Source organism: Trachurus trachurus (genome assembly GCF_905171665.1).
Source record: "Trachurus trachurus genome assembly, chromosome: 12".
In the NCBI taxonomy this organism is placed as follows: domain Eukaryota; kingdom Metazoa; phylum Chordata; class Actinopteri; order Carangiformes; family Carangidae; genus Trachurus; species Trachurus trachurus.
Window position 1 is genome coordinate 10,021,548 of NC_139908.1, and position 17,102 is coordinate 10,038,649.

The 17,102-nt window shown below is 40.2% G+C and overlaps 3 protein-coding genes across 3 annotated transcripts; all 3 read left to right on the forward strand.

Annotated features, from left to right (window-relative positions):
* The first annotated feature begins 430 nt into the window (after positions 1-430).
* LOC310994408 (kynurenine--oxoglutarate transaminase 1-like) lies at positions 431-4,442 on the forward strand. The gene is made up of 12 exons (XM_083983097.1): positions 431-514; positions 1,178-1,325; positions 1,450-1,599; positions 1,799-1,885; positions 1,990-2,115; positions 2,202-2,322; positions 3,185-3,261; positions 3,348-3,437; positions 3,692-3,878; positions 3,968-4,044; positions 4,133-4,219; positions 4,315-4,442. Exons 1-12 carry the CDS (start codon positions 462-464, stop codon positions 4,372-4,374), a joined length of 1,263 nt encoding a protein of 420 aa, XP_083839223.1. The 5' UTR covers positions 431-461; the 3' UTR covers positions 4,375-4,442.
* Positions 4,443-5,124: 682 nt separating this feature from the next.
* LOC310994407 (kynurenine--oxoglutarate transaminase 1-like) lies at positions 5,125-9,835 on the forward strand. Its single transcript, XM_083983096.1, has 13 exons — positions 5,125-5,358; positions 5,450-5,508; positions 6,306-6,453; positions 6,606-6,755; positions 7,045-7,131; positions 7,237-7,362; positions 7,446-7,566; positions 7,659-7,735; positions 7,830-7,919; positions 8,837-9,023; positions 9,117-9,193; positions 9,283-9,369; positions 9,465-9,835. The coding sequence occupies exons 1-13, from the start codon at positions 5,287-5,289 to the stop codon at positions 9,522-9,524; spliced, it is 1,341 nt and encodes a 446-aa protein (XP_083839222.1). The 5' UTR covers positions 5,125-5,286; the 3' UTR covers positions 9,525-9,835.
* Positions 9,836-10,599: 764 nt separating this feature from the next.
* spout1 (SPOUT domain containing methyltransferase 1) lies at positions 10,600-16,183 on the forward strand. The gene is made up of 12 exons (XM_083982975.1): positions 10,600-10,660; positions 10,747-10,786; positions 11,426-11,539; positions 11,645-11,804; positions 11,914-12,003; positions 12,101-12,150; positions 12,775-12,905; positions 14,409-14,481; positions 14,600-14,698; positions 14,809-14,911; positions 15,475-15,622; positions 15,742-16,183. The coding sequence occupies exons 1-12, from the start codon at positions 10,616-10,618 to the stop codon at positions 15,826-15,828; spliced, it is 1,140 nt and encodes a 379-aa protein (XP_083839101.1). The 5' UTR covers positions 10,600-10,615; the 3' UTR covers positions 15,829-16,183.
* The last annotated feature ends 919 nt before the right edge of the window (positions 16,184-17,102 follow it).

The window sequence follows — 17,102 nt, forward strand, 5'->3', positions numbered from 1 at the left end:
GTTATTTATGGAGACAATAAATAAATTATCCCACTCCACTTTTAAAAGGATAGGTCAACATTTAGAAGAATAAGGTCATTTATGTTTCTGCTCTATACAATATTACACTACTATTATAATCTACTTTGTGTTTATACTATCTCTTTTTTTTCTATCATTTTTTATTGTTAAAGAAATTCCACATAAACAAGAGATTAAAGTACATAAATGGAAGATGAGAAAACAAAAACATAATAACATAATTAAAAAAAATACTAGAAATATCTCGCCCTGCCCATCAAGACGTGAAAATGAAAACACAAGGAGGTGGGAGGGGATGCACGAGACTTGACTTGACTTGTCCCTCACTGTCAGTCCATAGTCCACAGCTGATGGCCTCGGGAGTGTTGGTGTGGACGACTCCAGGTCCGTAAACACCTCTAGTGAACTGTCACCTGTCCTGCAGAGACTCACAGGTAACCATGGCGGGACAACTGCACGCGCGCAGGACAGAGGGTGTCAATAAAAACGTTTGGTAAGTGATAATACTGGATCAAAGTTATCCAAGAGTGTTTTTTTTATTGATGATGCATTGAATGAGTGTGGGAATAAACAGTTTCCTGACAGTTAATTGTGTTTGTTAACATTTAGTAACACTTGGTGCTTGTTCTCCAGTAGTTTATTACCCTCAGACTGCACCTTGTCAGCAGTGGTGGTAGTGTTGCATTCAAGTGCCTGACCATTTTATATCTGTATAACCATCTGATTGGTGGTTCTTATAGGGGGTGGTAGCTGCACAGCTCAGGTTAATACACTCATAGCTCTGGTAATGATAAATAATAAAAGGGGACAAAGGTCTTTATAATACAAAGTAATCAGGTGATGTATTATTCTCTCTGTTTTGCTTGTTTACAAGTGATATTTTTATGCTCCTGTTATTTTCCATTAATCTCAAAAATATTAAACATAGGGTAGATTTAATATTGCATCTGTACATGAATAAAAATTGGTGTGAGCTAACACATTTAATCTTAAAAACTGTGCCGTCAAATTAAACTTACACTTAACATTTCCCATAGAGGTGAAACATTAGAGTCGTCTATTATTGACACAACATCATTGATAGACGGCTTTGTATAGTTTATTTCTTACTGATGACTCTGATAACAGTGCTGCATGAGCTGTTTGGCACCAACAGGGTTGAATTCAGTCAGTTGGCTGCAGACTACAAACCAGTGAGCCTCGGACAGGGATTTCCCGACTTCTCCCCTCCTCCGTTCATCCAGGAGGCTTTTTGTAAAGCCGTGAGTGGAGGACCCACAATGCACCAGTACACCCGACCTTTTGTAAGTATTGGAGACTTTGTTTATCTCTCTGTGAACATCAGTAGCTTGAGTTTGTGTAGATTTCTATCAAATGGCTGCAGGATAAACATGTTTATCATGTTATTGTTTGGTGTTATTCCCTCAGGGCCACCCACTTCTCGTTAAAAATCTGGCTAAATTCTTCAGCAGGATTGTGGGACATGAGATTGATCCTTTTGAAGACATCCTGGTCACAGTTGGAGCTTATCAGGCACTTTTCTGCACTTTCCAGGCTTTGATTGATGAAGGGGATGAGGTACGAGCATTTAACAAGTCACAATCATTTATTTAACTGCTTTTTTAGTTAGATTATGAAAATAACATATGAAATTTACATTATAGGTGGGTATTTGCATAAGTTTGAGTAAAGTGTATTTGTGTGGTTAACTCTTTTCACCTGAGGTTCATTTATTGAAAAAGTGAAAAACCAACAACATATATTATTTGTCTTTCAGGTCATAATCGTGGAGCCGTTCTTTGACTGTTACCAGCCGATGGTGGTGATGGCTGGAGGAAAGGCGGTGTACGTGCCTCTGAGGCCGGTGAGAGGTTCACACAACACTTTAAGAAATATAAAAGAGCTGTGTATTTGACGACTTAAATTCATACGTAAATGTATTTTTCTCTTTTCTTTTGTTGATATCAGAAATCTGGAGCTGGTGCCGTCCTGTCGAGTGGAGACTGGGTTCTCTCTGCCGACGAGCTGTCCAGTAAAATCACTCCACGCACAAAAGCCATTGTTATCAACACTCCCAACAACCCACTGGGCAAGGTGAGATAATGACAAGCAGTTGGGTAACGTAATGAAGGGTCTTATTTTGCACAACAGTGGATCAATAAGCAGTATCTATGTGACAGGTTTACAAAACAGAGGAGCTCCAGATGATCGCTGACCTGTGCATCAAACACAACATGCTGTGCATCAGTGACGAGGTGTACGAGTGGCTGACGTACGACGGAGCCAAGCACGTGAAGATAGGTGAGATGATGAAAAGCTGCTGTTCAGAGAAACACTCAAAGTCTCAGAGCAAAGTTATTAAAACAAATATAATGAGAACGGACCTAACGGTAATGACCAACACTATAGGGAGAAATTCTAAGGTGATGCAGGAAGAAGAAGCACCAGAGTCCTGGATGTCTTATACTGAAGAAGCTCGATCAAGGAAAACAAAAGAGTCATCAACACAACATGTGTATGTGATGCCAACTCAATTCTGAGGGCCAAACAGCAATGTCCTGATTCTTATACTAGAAAGGTAAACTGAGCCTGCAAGGGGAGATGTGTTAACTATTGTGCATAAACTTTAAGATAAAGATTCACACTGCCTAGATGATGGGAGAGAAACAATGGTTTCTTTCTCTATCCTCACACAAAGTGTTACCCAGTGACGGTGACCGTTATCATCTAACTCTACAGTTGTGTCTGGAAACCGCCAGAGAGTGAGTTTTAAGACACAAAAGGAGGGAACATGGCCTACGCATGTTCCTGGGCAAGAGTGCAGGGCAGATAACTGTCTCTCGCAGTGCATCTAACAAAGTGGGCATCTAATTCTTAGCTTTCAACTATAAACACAGAACTACATAGGGAAGTGAATTTCTTCTCCAGCAAACATGGCAACGACAAAGGACCAACGGATGCCTAGAGAAGGCCGGCTGCAGGGAATGGTAGGGAGACGTCCCGACCCTATCGCTGCTCTACCACTCTGAGACGTTCTGGGATTGAAGGAGCGAAACATCTGTGAAGGGTGGCTCTGCAGGGCAACGTTGGAGGTCTAAGCAGGTAACTCCACTGTGCTATACTATAATAACATCTGTTGTGTTTTCTGCTGTGTCGTCGACAGCCAGTCTTCCCGGCATGTGGGAGCGAACCATCACTGTCGGCAGCGCTGGAAAGACCTTCAGCGCCACGGGCTGGAAGGTAACACACACACGCAGATGTTGTGAGGATCAAAAAGTTGTACTAGCCTACACATCTGGTCTGATGGGCTGCGTTCTCTTCCTCAGGTTGGCTGGGCCATCAGCTCTGGAAATCTCATTAAACCCATGAAGATAATCCATCAGAACAATGTTTTCGACTGTGCAACAGCTGCTCAGGTAACATCTGCACATTTCTAACATTGTTGTTGACATTGACAGAAAGGCACTATGGGTGAATGATGAAATAGAAGAGGAAATGTGGCTGCGTCACATGACCTCTTCAGGCCGTAACCTGTTGCTAACTCATAAAAACTCATAAAACCCACTCCCTGGAACCCCCCAGGGACAATACAGAACTTGTATAAGGTATTGTGTAAAGCTGTATACACCCCCCACCCACCCTCCATCCCCCTCTTATGTGTGTTTAACAGGAGGCAGTGGCTCAGGGCTTTGAGAGAGAGTACCAGATGTTTGGGAGTCCAGAGAGCTACTTCCAGCAGCTGCCCGCCCTGCTGCACCACAAGAGGAAGAAGCTGGCCTCGTGTCTGCAGAGTGTGGGTTTGCAGCCCATCATGCCAGAGGGAGGCTACTTCATGGTCGCAGACATTTCCTCCATCAGTGAGTCACCAAAGAAACTAAACTGACCCGGCTGCATCCCATCCGGCACTGCGATTAAAATTCACTTAAGCTTTTTGTTTTTCTAACAGAGGTGGATCTAAATGACCCGAGCACTAAGGATGAACCCTACGATTTTAGATTTGCTAAATGGCTTATTAAAGAGAAGGTAAAGATATGAGATCTATGAAACATTTAATTAATGTAGAATATCTTGTTGTATTCTTTATTATATAATTTATCTTTTTCTTGTGCAGGGTTTAGCAACAATCCCTGTCTCTGCCTTCTACAGTCCAGAGCACAGCAAGGAGTTTGATAAGTACATCAGATTCTGTTTCGTCAAGGTAAATTCAGCCTACTTATCTAAAATGAAAGTGATTGATCAAAGCCTTCTCCTGTCTCTCTTACACTCTCTCTGTCTCTGTTTCTGTTTCGACAGGAGGACTCCACCCTGGACGCAGCAGAGGACATCATAAGGAAGTGGAGTCAGGAGCAGTGAAGTCGACTCGTTCCTCCCTGATGTGAAGCGTTACCGTCCATCCAGATTTAACCGAACTGGCCTGATCTATCTGCTTCAGTTTGACTGAGCCACAGTCAGAAAACACACACAGTAGAATTTTCCCCACATAATAACTCTATTTTGTTGTTGTTGTTATTTTTAGAGGGAAAAAGTCAGGTGAACTATGTCCTTTCACTTTCAGTCACATTTTACCTTCAGAGATCTTCGTCCTGAATCAAAATGAAAGAGAAATTGTAATAAAAATTGAAAATGAACCCACATGTTCTGTTATTCAGTGTTGCACTTATTGTATTTATTGGTTTCCCTTGTAAACGGAATGTGAATAGGCCTACACCTCACAATACGACTGCTGGTTCCTAAGTCAGCTATTAATTCGGTATAAAAGTCACAAATAAGCATAAACAAGTTATAATACAGTTTTCATACATTGCAGGTTTTCTTTTTTCTTTTCTTTTTTATCTTTGTAACTCAACGAACATGATGAAGCAGCTAGCTGCATGATGGTGAAAACAGAAAAGCTTTATTTATCAGAAAAATACAAAATTAATTAACAAATACAAAATATTAAAAGATGCAGGAAGTAGGCTAAAGATTAATACAAATAGAAATACTTAAATAAAAACATTAAAATGTAAATGTGTGTGTCCGTGTTCTCCTGTCGCTGCGTCTCATTTGCATATCTCGCCCCGCCCACCAGGAAGTGGAAATGAAAACACAAGGAGGTCGGAGGGGAAGTACGAGATTTCACTGTCCCTCCTCCGTAGTTCGCAGCTGATGGCCTCGGGGGTGTTGGTGTGGACGACTTAACTTAACTCCAGTGAACCGTGCAAGAGATTTGATCCATTTATTTTAAACGTGCATTGTCCTGTCGGAGGCGATGATCCTCCATTGATGGGAATAATCAGGAATCTGTCCGCCAGTTTGACTCTAATTCGTCAGAGTTCAATCAGAAACCACAATCAGGTAAGTGAAGCTTTTTATAAATAATGTAAATAATAAATAATAACATAAACCATATACAGCGAATTCAACAACCTCTTTTATTTAATCACAGATAATCATGGCAAGACGATTGCATGCGCGCAGGACAGAGGGTGTCGATAAAAACGTTTGGTAAGTGTTAATACAAAGTTACGCAAAAGTGTATTTTATCTATGTGGCATTGAATGAGCATGGGAATAAACACTTCCCTGGCAGAAGATAAACAGTTCATTGTGTTTGTTGTCATTTAGTAACACTTGCTTGTTCTTTAGTAGAGTGTGAGCTCAGCGCTGGTCAGCAGGGGTAGTGGTAGTGTTGCATTCAAGTGCCTGACCGTTTTATATCCTTAAAATAACCATTTGATTGGTGGAGGTCAGGGGGTGGTAGCTGCACAGCTCAGGTTAATACACTGTTACATATCTCTGGTAGTGTAACAGGAGACAACATAGGTCTTTATCATATTTGCCTGTTTACCAGTGACATTTCTTTAATGCTGCTGTTATTTTTGTTCCATTAATTTCTAAAATATCAAAGATTGCACCTGTGCAAGAACAAAATGTTTTCATTATGCTGCAAACCCTTGTAGCCCATTACTTTCAATTGAATCTGAAAAAGTGATAATATGCAAATGACATTACCAAACAAATGCATACATAAAAAAGAAACACAATGATCTTAAAGTAACTCATTGGGACTTTTGAAGTTTGAACTAAGCCAATTAAATCTACAGTATTTCATTTTTGGTCATTTGTGTGAAAAGATTTTGCAGTCCAGTTAAAACTTACACAATGTTTCCCATAGAGGTAATAGATAAGAGTTGTTTATTATTGATAAAGACCGAGTTGATAGACGGCTCTGTGTTGTTTATTTCTTACTGATGACTCTGATAATGACGCTGCAGTGTCTCATAAGCTGTTCTGCACCAACAGGGTTGAATTCACTCAGATGGCTGCAGACTACAAACCAGTGAACCTCGGACAGGGATTTCCCGACTTCTCCCCTCCTCCGTTCATCCAGGAGGCTTTTTGTAAAGCAGTGAGTGGAGGACCCACAATGCACCAGTACACCCGAGCTTTTGTAAGTAGTAGCCTACTGTTGTCACAGACACATGTGGAGACTTCGTTTATCTCTCTGTGAACATCAGTATCTTGAGTTTGTGTAGATTTCTATCAAATGGCTGCAGGATAAACATGTTTTCATTTTGTTGTTGTTTGGTGTTATTTCCTCAGGGCCACCCACTTCTCGTAAAAAATCTGGCTAAATTCTTCAGCAGGATTGTGGGACATGAGATTGATCCTTTTGAAGACATCCTGGTCACAGTTGGAGCTTATCAGGCACTTTTCTGCACTTTCCAGGCTCTGATTGATGAAGGGGATGAGGTACGAGCATTTATACAAGTCACTATCACTTATTTAACTGCTTTTTTAGTTAGATTATGAAAATAACTGAGTGTATAAAGAATGAAATTTACATATTATAATGTCATATGAAGGCTAAATATCAAAAACACAGAGGGTATTTGCACAAGTTTGAATAAAGTGTGTTTGTGTGGTTATTGGTTAACCCTATGTCAGAGCTATGTTATATAGAAAGGTTCTGCACACAGTCGCTTCACCTGAGATTCATTTATTGAAACAACATCAAACAACATATATATTTGTCTTTCAGGTCATAATCGTGGAGCCGTTCTTCGACTGTTACCAGCCGATGGTGGTGATGGCTGGAGGAAAGGCGGTGTACGTGCCTCTGAGGCCGGTGAGAGGTTTACACAACACTATAAGAAATATAAAAGATCTGTATATTTGACGACTTAAATTCATACGTATAAATGTATTTTTCTTTTTCTTTTGTTAATAACAGAAATCTGGAGCTGGTGCCGTCCTGTCGAGTGGAGACTGGGTTCTCTCTGCCGACGAGCTGTCCAGTAAAATCACTCCACGCACAAAAGCCATTGTTATCAACACTCCCAACAACCCACTGGGCAAGGTGAGATAATGACAACCAGTTGGGTAACGTAAAGAGTCGTGTTTTGCAAAACAGTGGATCAATAAGCAGTATCTATGTGACAGGTTTACAAAACGGAGGAGCTCCAGATGATCGCTGACCTGTGCATCAAACACAACATGCTGTGCATCAGTGACGAGGTGTACGAGTGGCTGACGTACGACGGAACAAAGCACGTGAAGATAGGTGAGATGATGAACAGCTGCTTTTAAAAAAGTCTAAAATAGTCTAAAATATTGTTCCTGTAATAAAATCTGTTGTGTTTTCTGCTGTGTCAGCCAGTCTTCCCGGCATGTGGGAGCGAACCATCACTGTCGGCAGCGCTGGAAAGACCTTCAGCGCCACAGGCTGGAAGGTAACACACACATACAGATGTTCTGACGACCAAAGTGAGTGTGTTATCTACTGTACTTCACATCTGGTTTGATGGGCTGTGTCATCGTCCTCAGGTTGGCTGGGCCATGAGCGATGGAAACCTCATCAAACACATGAAGACCATCCATCAGAACAGTGTTTACCACTGTGCAACAGCTGCTCAGGTAACATCTGCACATGTCCGACACTGTTGCACTAAAAACCTGCAAATGGCTTTAATCTGAGATGAGAGGTGGGTTTATATGCGAGAGACATTGACAGAAAGGCACTTACATAATCTCAAAGGTGGTGAGAGTTAGTTAAATATAAACTAGAGCATTTAACAGGAGAAGCCAGATAAACCACAATTCATTCATAATACTGTGAATACAAACCTGTAGTGTCACACATCTACAGTTTCATCATCTGGGTTCTGTGAAATCATTAAAAATAATAGTCATGAGCAAAGCTTGTGTGTGTATAAAACTGTCTTGCCTAGGCTGTATAAACAATATGTGTGTGCTGGCATATAAAACACCAGTTTATTTGTAGAAAAAAGAGGTTCCACTGCACATAATGTAGTAACTTTAATGTAATTTATTGGTTAAAAGCTTGGCAATGCGTTTCACCACACACGCTTCATATAATAAGCCTGATGAAGCCTATTTTAACAAATAAATTACATTAAGTTACTACATACTACTACTATGGTCTGCTTTCCTGACACCAACGGCACTAATGTGAAGTTCTAAGCTGTGAAAGGCAATCTACCTTTTTGAACAGTTTATTTGTCTTTGTGCTATTTTCAATTGAATATGGGATTTAAATGCAAATAATAATATTCTGTCCATGTCCACGTCCTGTCCTAGGTGGATATTAATCTTTCCCCTGACACAAACTTCCTTAATAAGAAAATGAATCTGCACTTTGTTACAGTCTGTGTGAATGAGGAAAGAGGAAGAAGAAGTGTGGCTGTGTCACATGGCCTCTAACCTGCTGCTTACTTATAATAATACAGAACTTGTATAAGGTATTGAGATGGTGTTGTGTTGTGTATATATAAAGCTGTATACACCCCCCACTCCCCCCGTGTGTTTAACAGGAGGCAGTGGCTCAGGGCTTTGAGAGAGAGTACCAGATGTTTGGGAGTCCAGAGAGCTACTTCCAGCAGCTGCCCGCCCTGCTGCACCACAAGAGGAAGAAGCTGGCCTCGTGTCTGCAGAGTGTGGGTTTGCAGCCCATCATGCCAGAGGGAGGCTACTTCATGGTCGCAGACATTTCCTCCATCAGTGAGTCACCAAACAAACTAAACTGACCCGGCTGCATCCCATCCAGCACTGTGATTGAAATTCACCTCAGCTTTGTTTTTGTTTTTCTAACAGAGGTGGATCTAAATGACCCGAGCACTAAGGATGAACCCTACGATTTTAGATTTGTTAAATGGTTGATCAAAGAGAAGGTAAAGATATGAGATTTGTGCAACATTTAATATAGAATATATTGTTGTATTCTTTATTATATGATTTCTAATATCTTTTTCCCGTGCAGGGTTTAGCAACAATCCCTGTCTCTGCCTTCTACAGTCCAGAGCACAGCAAGGAGTTTGATAAGTACATCAGATTCTGTTTCGTCAAGGTAAATTCAGCCTAATTATCTAAAATGAAAGTGATTGATCAAAGCCTTCTTCTGCCTCACTTACACTCTCTCTGTTTCTGTTTCTGTTTCGACAGGAGGACTCCACCCTGGACGCAGCAGAGGACATCATAAGGAAGTGGAGTGAGGAGCAGTGAAGTCGACTCGTCCCCGATGTGAAGCGTTACCGTCCATCCAGATTTAACCGAACCGGCCTGATCTGCCTCAGTTAGAATGAGCCAATGTGAATCAATGTGAATGATCCTGTGCAATGATTGTATTTAGTATTTTTCCCAACATAATAACTCTATTTTTGTTGTTGTTACTTTTTAGAGGAAAAAGTCAGGTGATTTATTTTTAAATTAAATTATGTCCTTTCACTTTCAGTCACATTTCACCTAAAGAGATCTTTGTCTTGAATCAAACTGAAAAAAAAAAAAAAAAAATGTAATAAAGCTTTTAATGAATACACACGTTCTTTTATTTACTGTTGCTCTTATGTATTTATTGGCACTGGCATTACATATTCCTTGTAAAGTAAATGTTGGTATAAATCCTTTTATAGAGGATATCATTTTATTTATTTTTATTTAACCTTTATTTAACCAGGCAAGCAAATTAAGAACAAAATTCTTATTTTCAAGTGCAGCCTGAAAATATAAAGAGTTTATAGTAAAACTCCAGTTGTTAACACTTGCAAACCATAAGTAACCAATAATAAACTATGTATAACACAGTTCTCACATTGCAGGTCACTCTTTAACTGTGAGTGACTCAACAATTAAATGTATTTAAAGAAGCTGCTGGCACAAACACTAAGAGAAATGTAAGCTCGTTTTGTCAAGCAATTGGTCAATGTTTCTCTTTTGAGTTGGTAAATGATCAATAAAGTTTTAAGAAACCAATTAAGTTTATCATAAACCAATGGTCATCTTGTAAAGTGGTGGACTGGTACAAATGTGAAAGAAAAATAACATTTTACTCAGCAGCTCAACTCTATACTATGTATTCAGGCAGGGGGGCATTTGACCCATTGATTTGGGTAAATAGTAATATCATTTATGGTCAACAATCTTTTTAAAGTATTAAATGTGTTAAGACTTGTGTTAAATGTCAAGTGAAGCTGCTCAACCTGATGAAACGTAAAGTTTTCCTATTATGCGACACTGGCAGACTTTTATTTTGAAAACCGGACAGCGACCCGGAAGTAAATAGACTTCACGTGTTGTGTTGGTGTGTGTGTGTAAAAATGTCTACCGGAGTAGCAGCAAAACGACCTAACGTTTCCCCTCAGGTAACATTTCACATGTGTTTATTAATAAAATATAACGTTGTCGTTGTTTGTACGTGTCCTAAATTGTGTTTCCGGTTTGTCTGCAGGCGGAGGAGAAGACGGACTGGAAGAAGAGGAAAGCAGAGAGTGAGTAAACACAAAGCTGCATGTGTCGCTGCTCTCCTGCAGCTCTGTTACCTGTCAGCTGAAGTAGACCAATAGATCAATTAGAGTACGATCTTTTATTTATTTGAACACGTGTTTAAAGTGTCTTTGGAGAATATGTCGGTTTTGTTTATTTTAGATGAACAGTAACATCTTAAAATTTCATATGAAGCTTATGACTTTTATTTAAGTAGAACTTCCTGTATTGATCTGCAAATCAATGTCTTGTTTTCTAAATTAATCGACCAGTGTGTGAAATGTAAGACATGATGAAGAGTAATGTTAAAACAAAGTCATGGTTTCCTTTTGCTTCTCTTGTCTGAAGAGTCCAAAACCTGAATTCAAGTTACTATCACAACACACAACCACCTGTGGTGCTTTTTTTTGAAAAATAGCAAATTATTAATTAATTATCAAACTAATTACCAAAATTGTCAATCAGCTATTTGACTACTTGTTTCAGATTTGAATCCCAAACACACACAAGTTCATAAGTAGATCTGCTGCTATTTTAAAGGATTGTAAAACCACTGTCTTAACCCATCAGTGTGGATGTCATCGGTGTTTATAGAGATGTTTAATTGAGATTAATTAGTTTCTCTGATTCTTCTTCTACAACAGTAAAAGAAAACAAGAAGCAGAGGAAAGAGTCGAAGCTGATTAAAGAGCTGGACAAGCAGAGAGAGCAGGAGGCTGCAGAGGGAGCCAGGCACCAGGAAACACAGAGTAAAACAGGTAACAAACACAATCATCGTTTGTTTTGAACGTGTGTGTGTGTGTAACAGAGAATAAGGAGCTGTAATGTGTGATATGATATGTGTGTGTGTGTGTTTGGTGTAGGTCGGGGGTACACGGTGAGCGTGGCCCTGCCTGGTTCGGTCCTGGACAACGCTCAGTCCACTGAACTCCGCACGTACCTGGCCGGACAGATCGCTCGAGCCTGCGTCGTCTTCTGTGTCGACGAGATCGTTGTGTTTGACGAACAAGGGGAAGATGTCAAGTGAGTTAAATTAAACACACAGAAGAGGAACTTATTGATAAAAACACAACTGTCTGAAAAGTTTTATGGAAGAGTTTCTCTGCTTTTTCTTTCTTTTTTTCTTCCGCAGGAGTGTTGAAGGAGAGTTTAAAGGTGTTGGGAAGAAAGGCCACGCCTGCATCCAGCTCGCCAGAATACTTCAGTATCTTGAATGTCCACAGTGAGTCGGAGCGTTTTTATAATCACATCATCATCATCAATATCAGCCAGTGTTATAATCAGAGGGTGGATACAATACATCTTTCCTTTTCCTCCAGGTACCTGCGCAAGTGGTTTTTCCCGAAACATCAAGATTTACAGTACGCAGGTAATTCAAAATAACCTTAAAACTTCCCTTTACTTTCATTTCCAGGCAGCAGAGGTCACTGTGGGAGCCTCGTGGGTGTGAATATACTGTACCACAGTGAATTAGCTGTTTGCAGTTCCTGTTCCTGCGCTGTGGCCACACTGTCAATCATACATACAAACATGAAAATTGACAATTTCTGGAAGATGTTGTTGTTATAAGAAGCATTTTTCCCCTATGAAGTGTATGTGTTGATTTTATATTTGCAAAGGACACTGGACGTATTGAATGTAAATTGCACTGAATGTATAAATTAGTGTCGTATCATTTTATTAAGTACATTCAAAAAGCACCATCGCCTGTGTTTACCTTGGCCTGTGTTTCTAGATGTACTGTACATTCAGCCATCAACAACAATAGCACAAATTTTGCATAATCCCAGAGGAGCTAAAAAGTTTGCAACTTGAGAAAATCATAAAAGATAATTGTATCTGTAACCAATCTCTATATAAATACAAAGGTGCGATTATCTGAAGACTAAAACTAGGTAGAAGTTTTAACATCAGATATCAACAAGCTTATAAATGAAGGTAACTGGAGACAAATGCCGACAAGTAACCGGTGCTTCTCTTCCTCCCCCACCAGGTCTGTTGAACCCTCTAGACAGCCCCCACCACATGAGGATAGACGAGGAGTCGGAGTATCGGGAGGGAATCGTCCTCGACCGGCCGATCAAACAGGGAAAAGGTTCATTAGTCAACTGTGGGATGAGGAAGGTGAGAACGTCCTCACAGAGAGATTACCATGGTGTTAACATGTGAATATAGAAGCTACAGCTGTAGATAATTATTTTATATTATCAATTAAAGGGATTTTTCAACATTTTGGCAAATTGGCCCATTGCCTTAATCCCTATAGTTTTAGCAGTAGGTTTGTTACCTTTAATTGTCGGTGCAAGCTATTTTTTGAACAGCGGAGCAGAGCCGCAAGCCGCTCAGAGAGATAACGGAAAGCTAATGGGATTTCTTTTTTTCTTTTTTTTTTAATTTTTAATTTTTAATTTTTAATAAGTTTTAAGATTTTATTGAACTTTCCAAGGCTTGGTACATGGCAAAACTATTTACGTTTCTCCATACAAGAACAGGTAGTCATTATTAAGAGTTAACTGTTACAGACACATTTTTGTCTCTCAAAGGGCAGACATTGCAAAAGATAGTGAGTACAAAATAATATCAACTAAACATATCATATCTGTACACACGCACATCATAATGACATATTGCTGGGGTATACACCAGATCCCCCTGGGGAACATCAAAACAAGAAAACCAGAGTCCTGTACGCTACTGAGGGTTATTATTTACCTTTATGTAATCCCAGAACCTGTCCCAAGGGGTCCCCCCGTCCCCCCTGTCATCACTTAATCTACCAAGCATACATTTATAGGATGCAGTTTCAGTCATTGCACTGACCCATTCTTTCACTTGTGGAATTTCTGATGCTTTCCAATGCGCTAATGGGATTTCTTGGTTTCTCTCATCAAAGACACAATCCAACAACTCCAAAACGCTCTCGTGGACAAGTTGTGACCTGCACATTCACCACGCTATGAGATAATAACAGAACGTTACGAGACAGAGTTGTTTTAGAGGTAAATTCATGCAAAACCGCTGATTCCCCCATTTCCGTCGGGGGCAGTTTTTCAGCAAGCAGTCTCTGCATTTGCCTCTAAAACAACTTTGTCTCGTAATGTTCTGTTATTATCTCATAGCGTGGTGAAGGTGCAGGTCACAACTTGTCCACCAGAGTGTTTTGGAGTTGTTGGATTGTGTATTTGATGAGTTTGATGAGGGAAACCAAAAAATCCCATTAGCCTCCGTAGCGTAGCTCTGAGCAGCTCACGGCTCTGCTCCACCGTTCTAAAAATAGCTTGCACCGACAATTAAAGGTAACAAACCTACTGCTATGACTATAGGGATTATGGCAATGAGCCAATTTGCCAAAATGTTGAACTATCCCTTTAATCATCAATAATTTGTTAAAAAGTCCATTATAATTTGCAGATGTTTTATTTTGTCAAACCAAAACCCAAACATATTGAATGTACTGTGATTTAATTGATAGGATAGTCAGAGAGAGACAGGAAATGGGGAAGCAGAGAGAGGGGGAATGACATGCAGCGAAGGGCCACCGGGGGATTTGAACCGGGGACGCCTGCTCAACCCAGTGAGCTATATGACGCCCCTATTGATTATTTTTCTGATCGACTGCTCCCACAGGACGTTCGGATCGATAAACAGCTTCAGTCTGGACTTCGAGTGACGGTTGAGCTCAACAAGACGCAGAATCAAGGTGACTGAGTCCATCACACTGTGACAGGCTCAGGGTGTTTCTGTCTGTAGTCAGTTCTCACTACCTGCTGAGTGAGTGTGTGCTTTCATTCATCCACTTGTCTGTGTGTCGTCCTCAGAGAGTAAAATCTTCCAGGGGCGGGTGGTGGCTCCTCATGTGCCCAGGACTGAAGGAGGTTTCTACTGGGGTTACAGCGTCCGCCTGGCCTCCTGTCTCAGTACGTCTCCTCCTCCTCCTCCTCCTCCTTCTCTCTGAGCTCCAGTCTCACTCTGAACTCACTGTGGCTCGATTTTGATTGTTTTTTGTTGTTGTTTTTTTTTAATGCAGGTGCAGTTTTCACAGAAAGTCCATATAAAGAAGGATACGATGTGACTGTGGGCACGTCGGAGAGAGGCAACAGCATGGACCAAACCAAACTGACACCGTTCAAGTAGGTTCCTCTATAAGCCTCACCTGCACCTGCACAATCTACTTGCTGTATTTTAGTTATTTTGTTTGCTTGTTTATATTATTGTGCAAATAAATTAAACTAAATGAATTAAACATAAACTGAATATTGAAAACTGGACAATTTTATGACTTAGAGCTGCACAATTAATCACATTTTAATCAAAAATCCCAATAAAAAGATCTGCATTTTGTTTTGATAAAGATGAAAATGTGTCATAACATTGTTGTGCATTGTTAACACCATTAAGTGTTGTGTTGCTACAGAGACACGTTGGTGCAAGATGCAACAAAAATCACATTTAATCAGTTTTTATATTCTCTAAACTGAAAATGAAAAAGCAAAAACGAGGTTTCACACTTATCAGCCCATATAATTGCAAAAAAAAAATTTCTTTTGCATATTGTGCAGCTCTTTGAATTACCAAATAAATGCAATGTGAGTGTGTTGGCATTTAGCTCCCAGCAGCACTGTACCTCCTAGTGTTATTATGTCATTATTATAATAACATAATTTTGCTTTATTAACTTGTCTCCTCTGTTTAGACATCTTCTTGTGGTGTTCGGAGGTCTCCAGGGACTAGAGGCCAGTGTGGACACCGACCAGAACCTGGAAGTGACCGACCCCAGTGTTTTATTTGACCTTTATCTCAACACGTGTCCCGGTCAGGGCAGCAGGACGATCCGCACAGAGGTGAGGACAGATGTTGGTTAGAGGGACACATGTCTGCTCTTCTTACCTGCGTTTAGCTCTACGTTGGCTTCAACCTGTTTCGTGCTCATCTTAATTATTTACTGTTTCCCTCCCAACAGGAAGCCATCTTAATTACCATGTCAGGACTGAGGCAGAAGATCACCGCTGCCTTCTCAGATGTTTCCAGTTCTTCATTAAAGAATTAGCAGCTGAGGAGGAGGAAAGCAAACAAAACCACGAAGCCGATGGAGTTTGTATCATGCCACTGTATTTTTACTGTGAAGGTGTTTGTTTCACCTACTGTAAAATAGTCACAATCTCTCTCACACACACACATACACACACACACACACACACACATCAGACACTCTGTCACATTTCTCTTTGCTTCATATAGTTTTTGTTCAGCATTTTTGCTTCTAAAGGATCCAGTAAATTGTAATTGTACATATTTAAATACAAAACTATCTTCAAGATTGCACTGACTTGCATTGTTTCTTTTTCTTTTCCCACAGCATACAATTATCTTGAAACAGTAAAGAGCATTTAATGAAAAAAAAAAAAAAAAAAACTGTATTCAGACAAACAAATGACACTGAAGTCTCATCAATAATCACCAGAGTCGGCTCAGTGAGCTGGTCGAACACGTTTTGTTTTGTAACGGAGGGACGGTGACCCATCTGAAAGTTGGACGACGTCTCCACGGGTCTGCAGGACGTTACAGTTCTGTGATTGTCCTTGTCTATATGTAATCACATTACAGTTTCAATGCATGCTGCATGCATCAACGCCTTTTGTTGATTTTTTCACTTCAGGAAGCCAGATTTTTTGATGCCAGGTTTGGTCCAGGAATCTGCAGGACTCCTCTGTTTTTTTCTTCATACAGTTTCCGGGCTCGATCAATTTAACAGGCTATTTAATACTGATAAAGTATAGCACGGCAGTCAATGCAGTTCATGTGTATTTGTTTTCTTGCTCATCACTGACCGATAGATGCAAAAACTAAACAAAACAAAAAAAGGCATTTGATCCAAAAAATTGTGTGCGTGGTGGTGATAAGATAATGTACTGCATGTATGTACGAGGACAGATTCACCTCTTGTAAAAGGCAACAAAGTTGAAGAACTTGCACCTTCTCTGCATCATGTTTCTATGTGAAGTTGCTTTGAGTTGTGCCACAAACAGACACACAACATGACCATGATGCATTTGAACTGAAGCTGCATGCACTGTAATGCCACTGAGATAAAAACAAAAGCTAAAAAAAAACAAGTAGGAGTGTAACGATACTTGAATACTATTTAAAACTGACACAAGCTGCGTGTCATGTGACTACTTTGGTCCAATCACGATGGAGAAACCAACCTATAAGGTGTTTAAAGGTTAGTTTCATCAGCCAAAGGTGGATAATAACTCTGAGACTCCAGACCCCGACCCCGACCCCCCCCATATCCACAGACACATTCAAAAACATTGGAGG

Coding starts and splice junctions, on each gene's coding strand:
- LOC310994408 (XM_083983097.1), top strand. CDS start 462: ATGGCGGGACAACTGCACGCGCGCAGGACAGAGGGTGTCAATAAAAAC. Junction 1,886..1,989: donor TGTACGTGCCTCTGAGGCCG/GTGAGAGGTTCA, acceptor TGTTGATATCAG/AAATCTGGAGCTGGTGCCGT. Junction 4,220..4,314: donor TCAGATTCTGTTTCGTCAAG/GTAAATTCAGCC, acceptor CTGTTTCGACAG/GAGGACTCCACCCTGGACGC.
- LOC310994407 (XM_083983096.1), top strand. CDS start 5,287: ATGGGAATAATCAGGAATCTGTCCGCCAGTTTGACTCTAATTCGTCAG. Junction 7,736..7,829: donor TCAGCGCCACAGGCTGGAAG/GTAACACACACA, acceptor CATCGTCCTCAG/GTTGGCTGGGCCATGAGCGA. Junction 9,194..9,282: donor AATGGTTGATCAAAGAGAAG/GTAAAGATATGA, acceptor TTTCCCGTGCAG/GGTTTAGCAACAATCCCTGT.
- spout1 (XM_083982975.1), top strand. CDS start 10,616: ATGTCTACCGGAGTAGCAGCAAAACGACCTAACGTTTCCCCTCAG. Junction 10,787..11,425: donor GAAGAAGAGGAAAGCAGAGA/GTGAGTAAACAC, acceptor CTTCTACAACAG/TAAAAGAAAACAAGAAGCAG. Junction 12,004..12,100: donor CAGTATCTTGAATGTCCACA/GTGAGTCGGAGC, acceptor CTTTTCCTCCAG/GTACCTGCGCAAGTGGTTTT.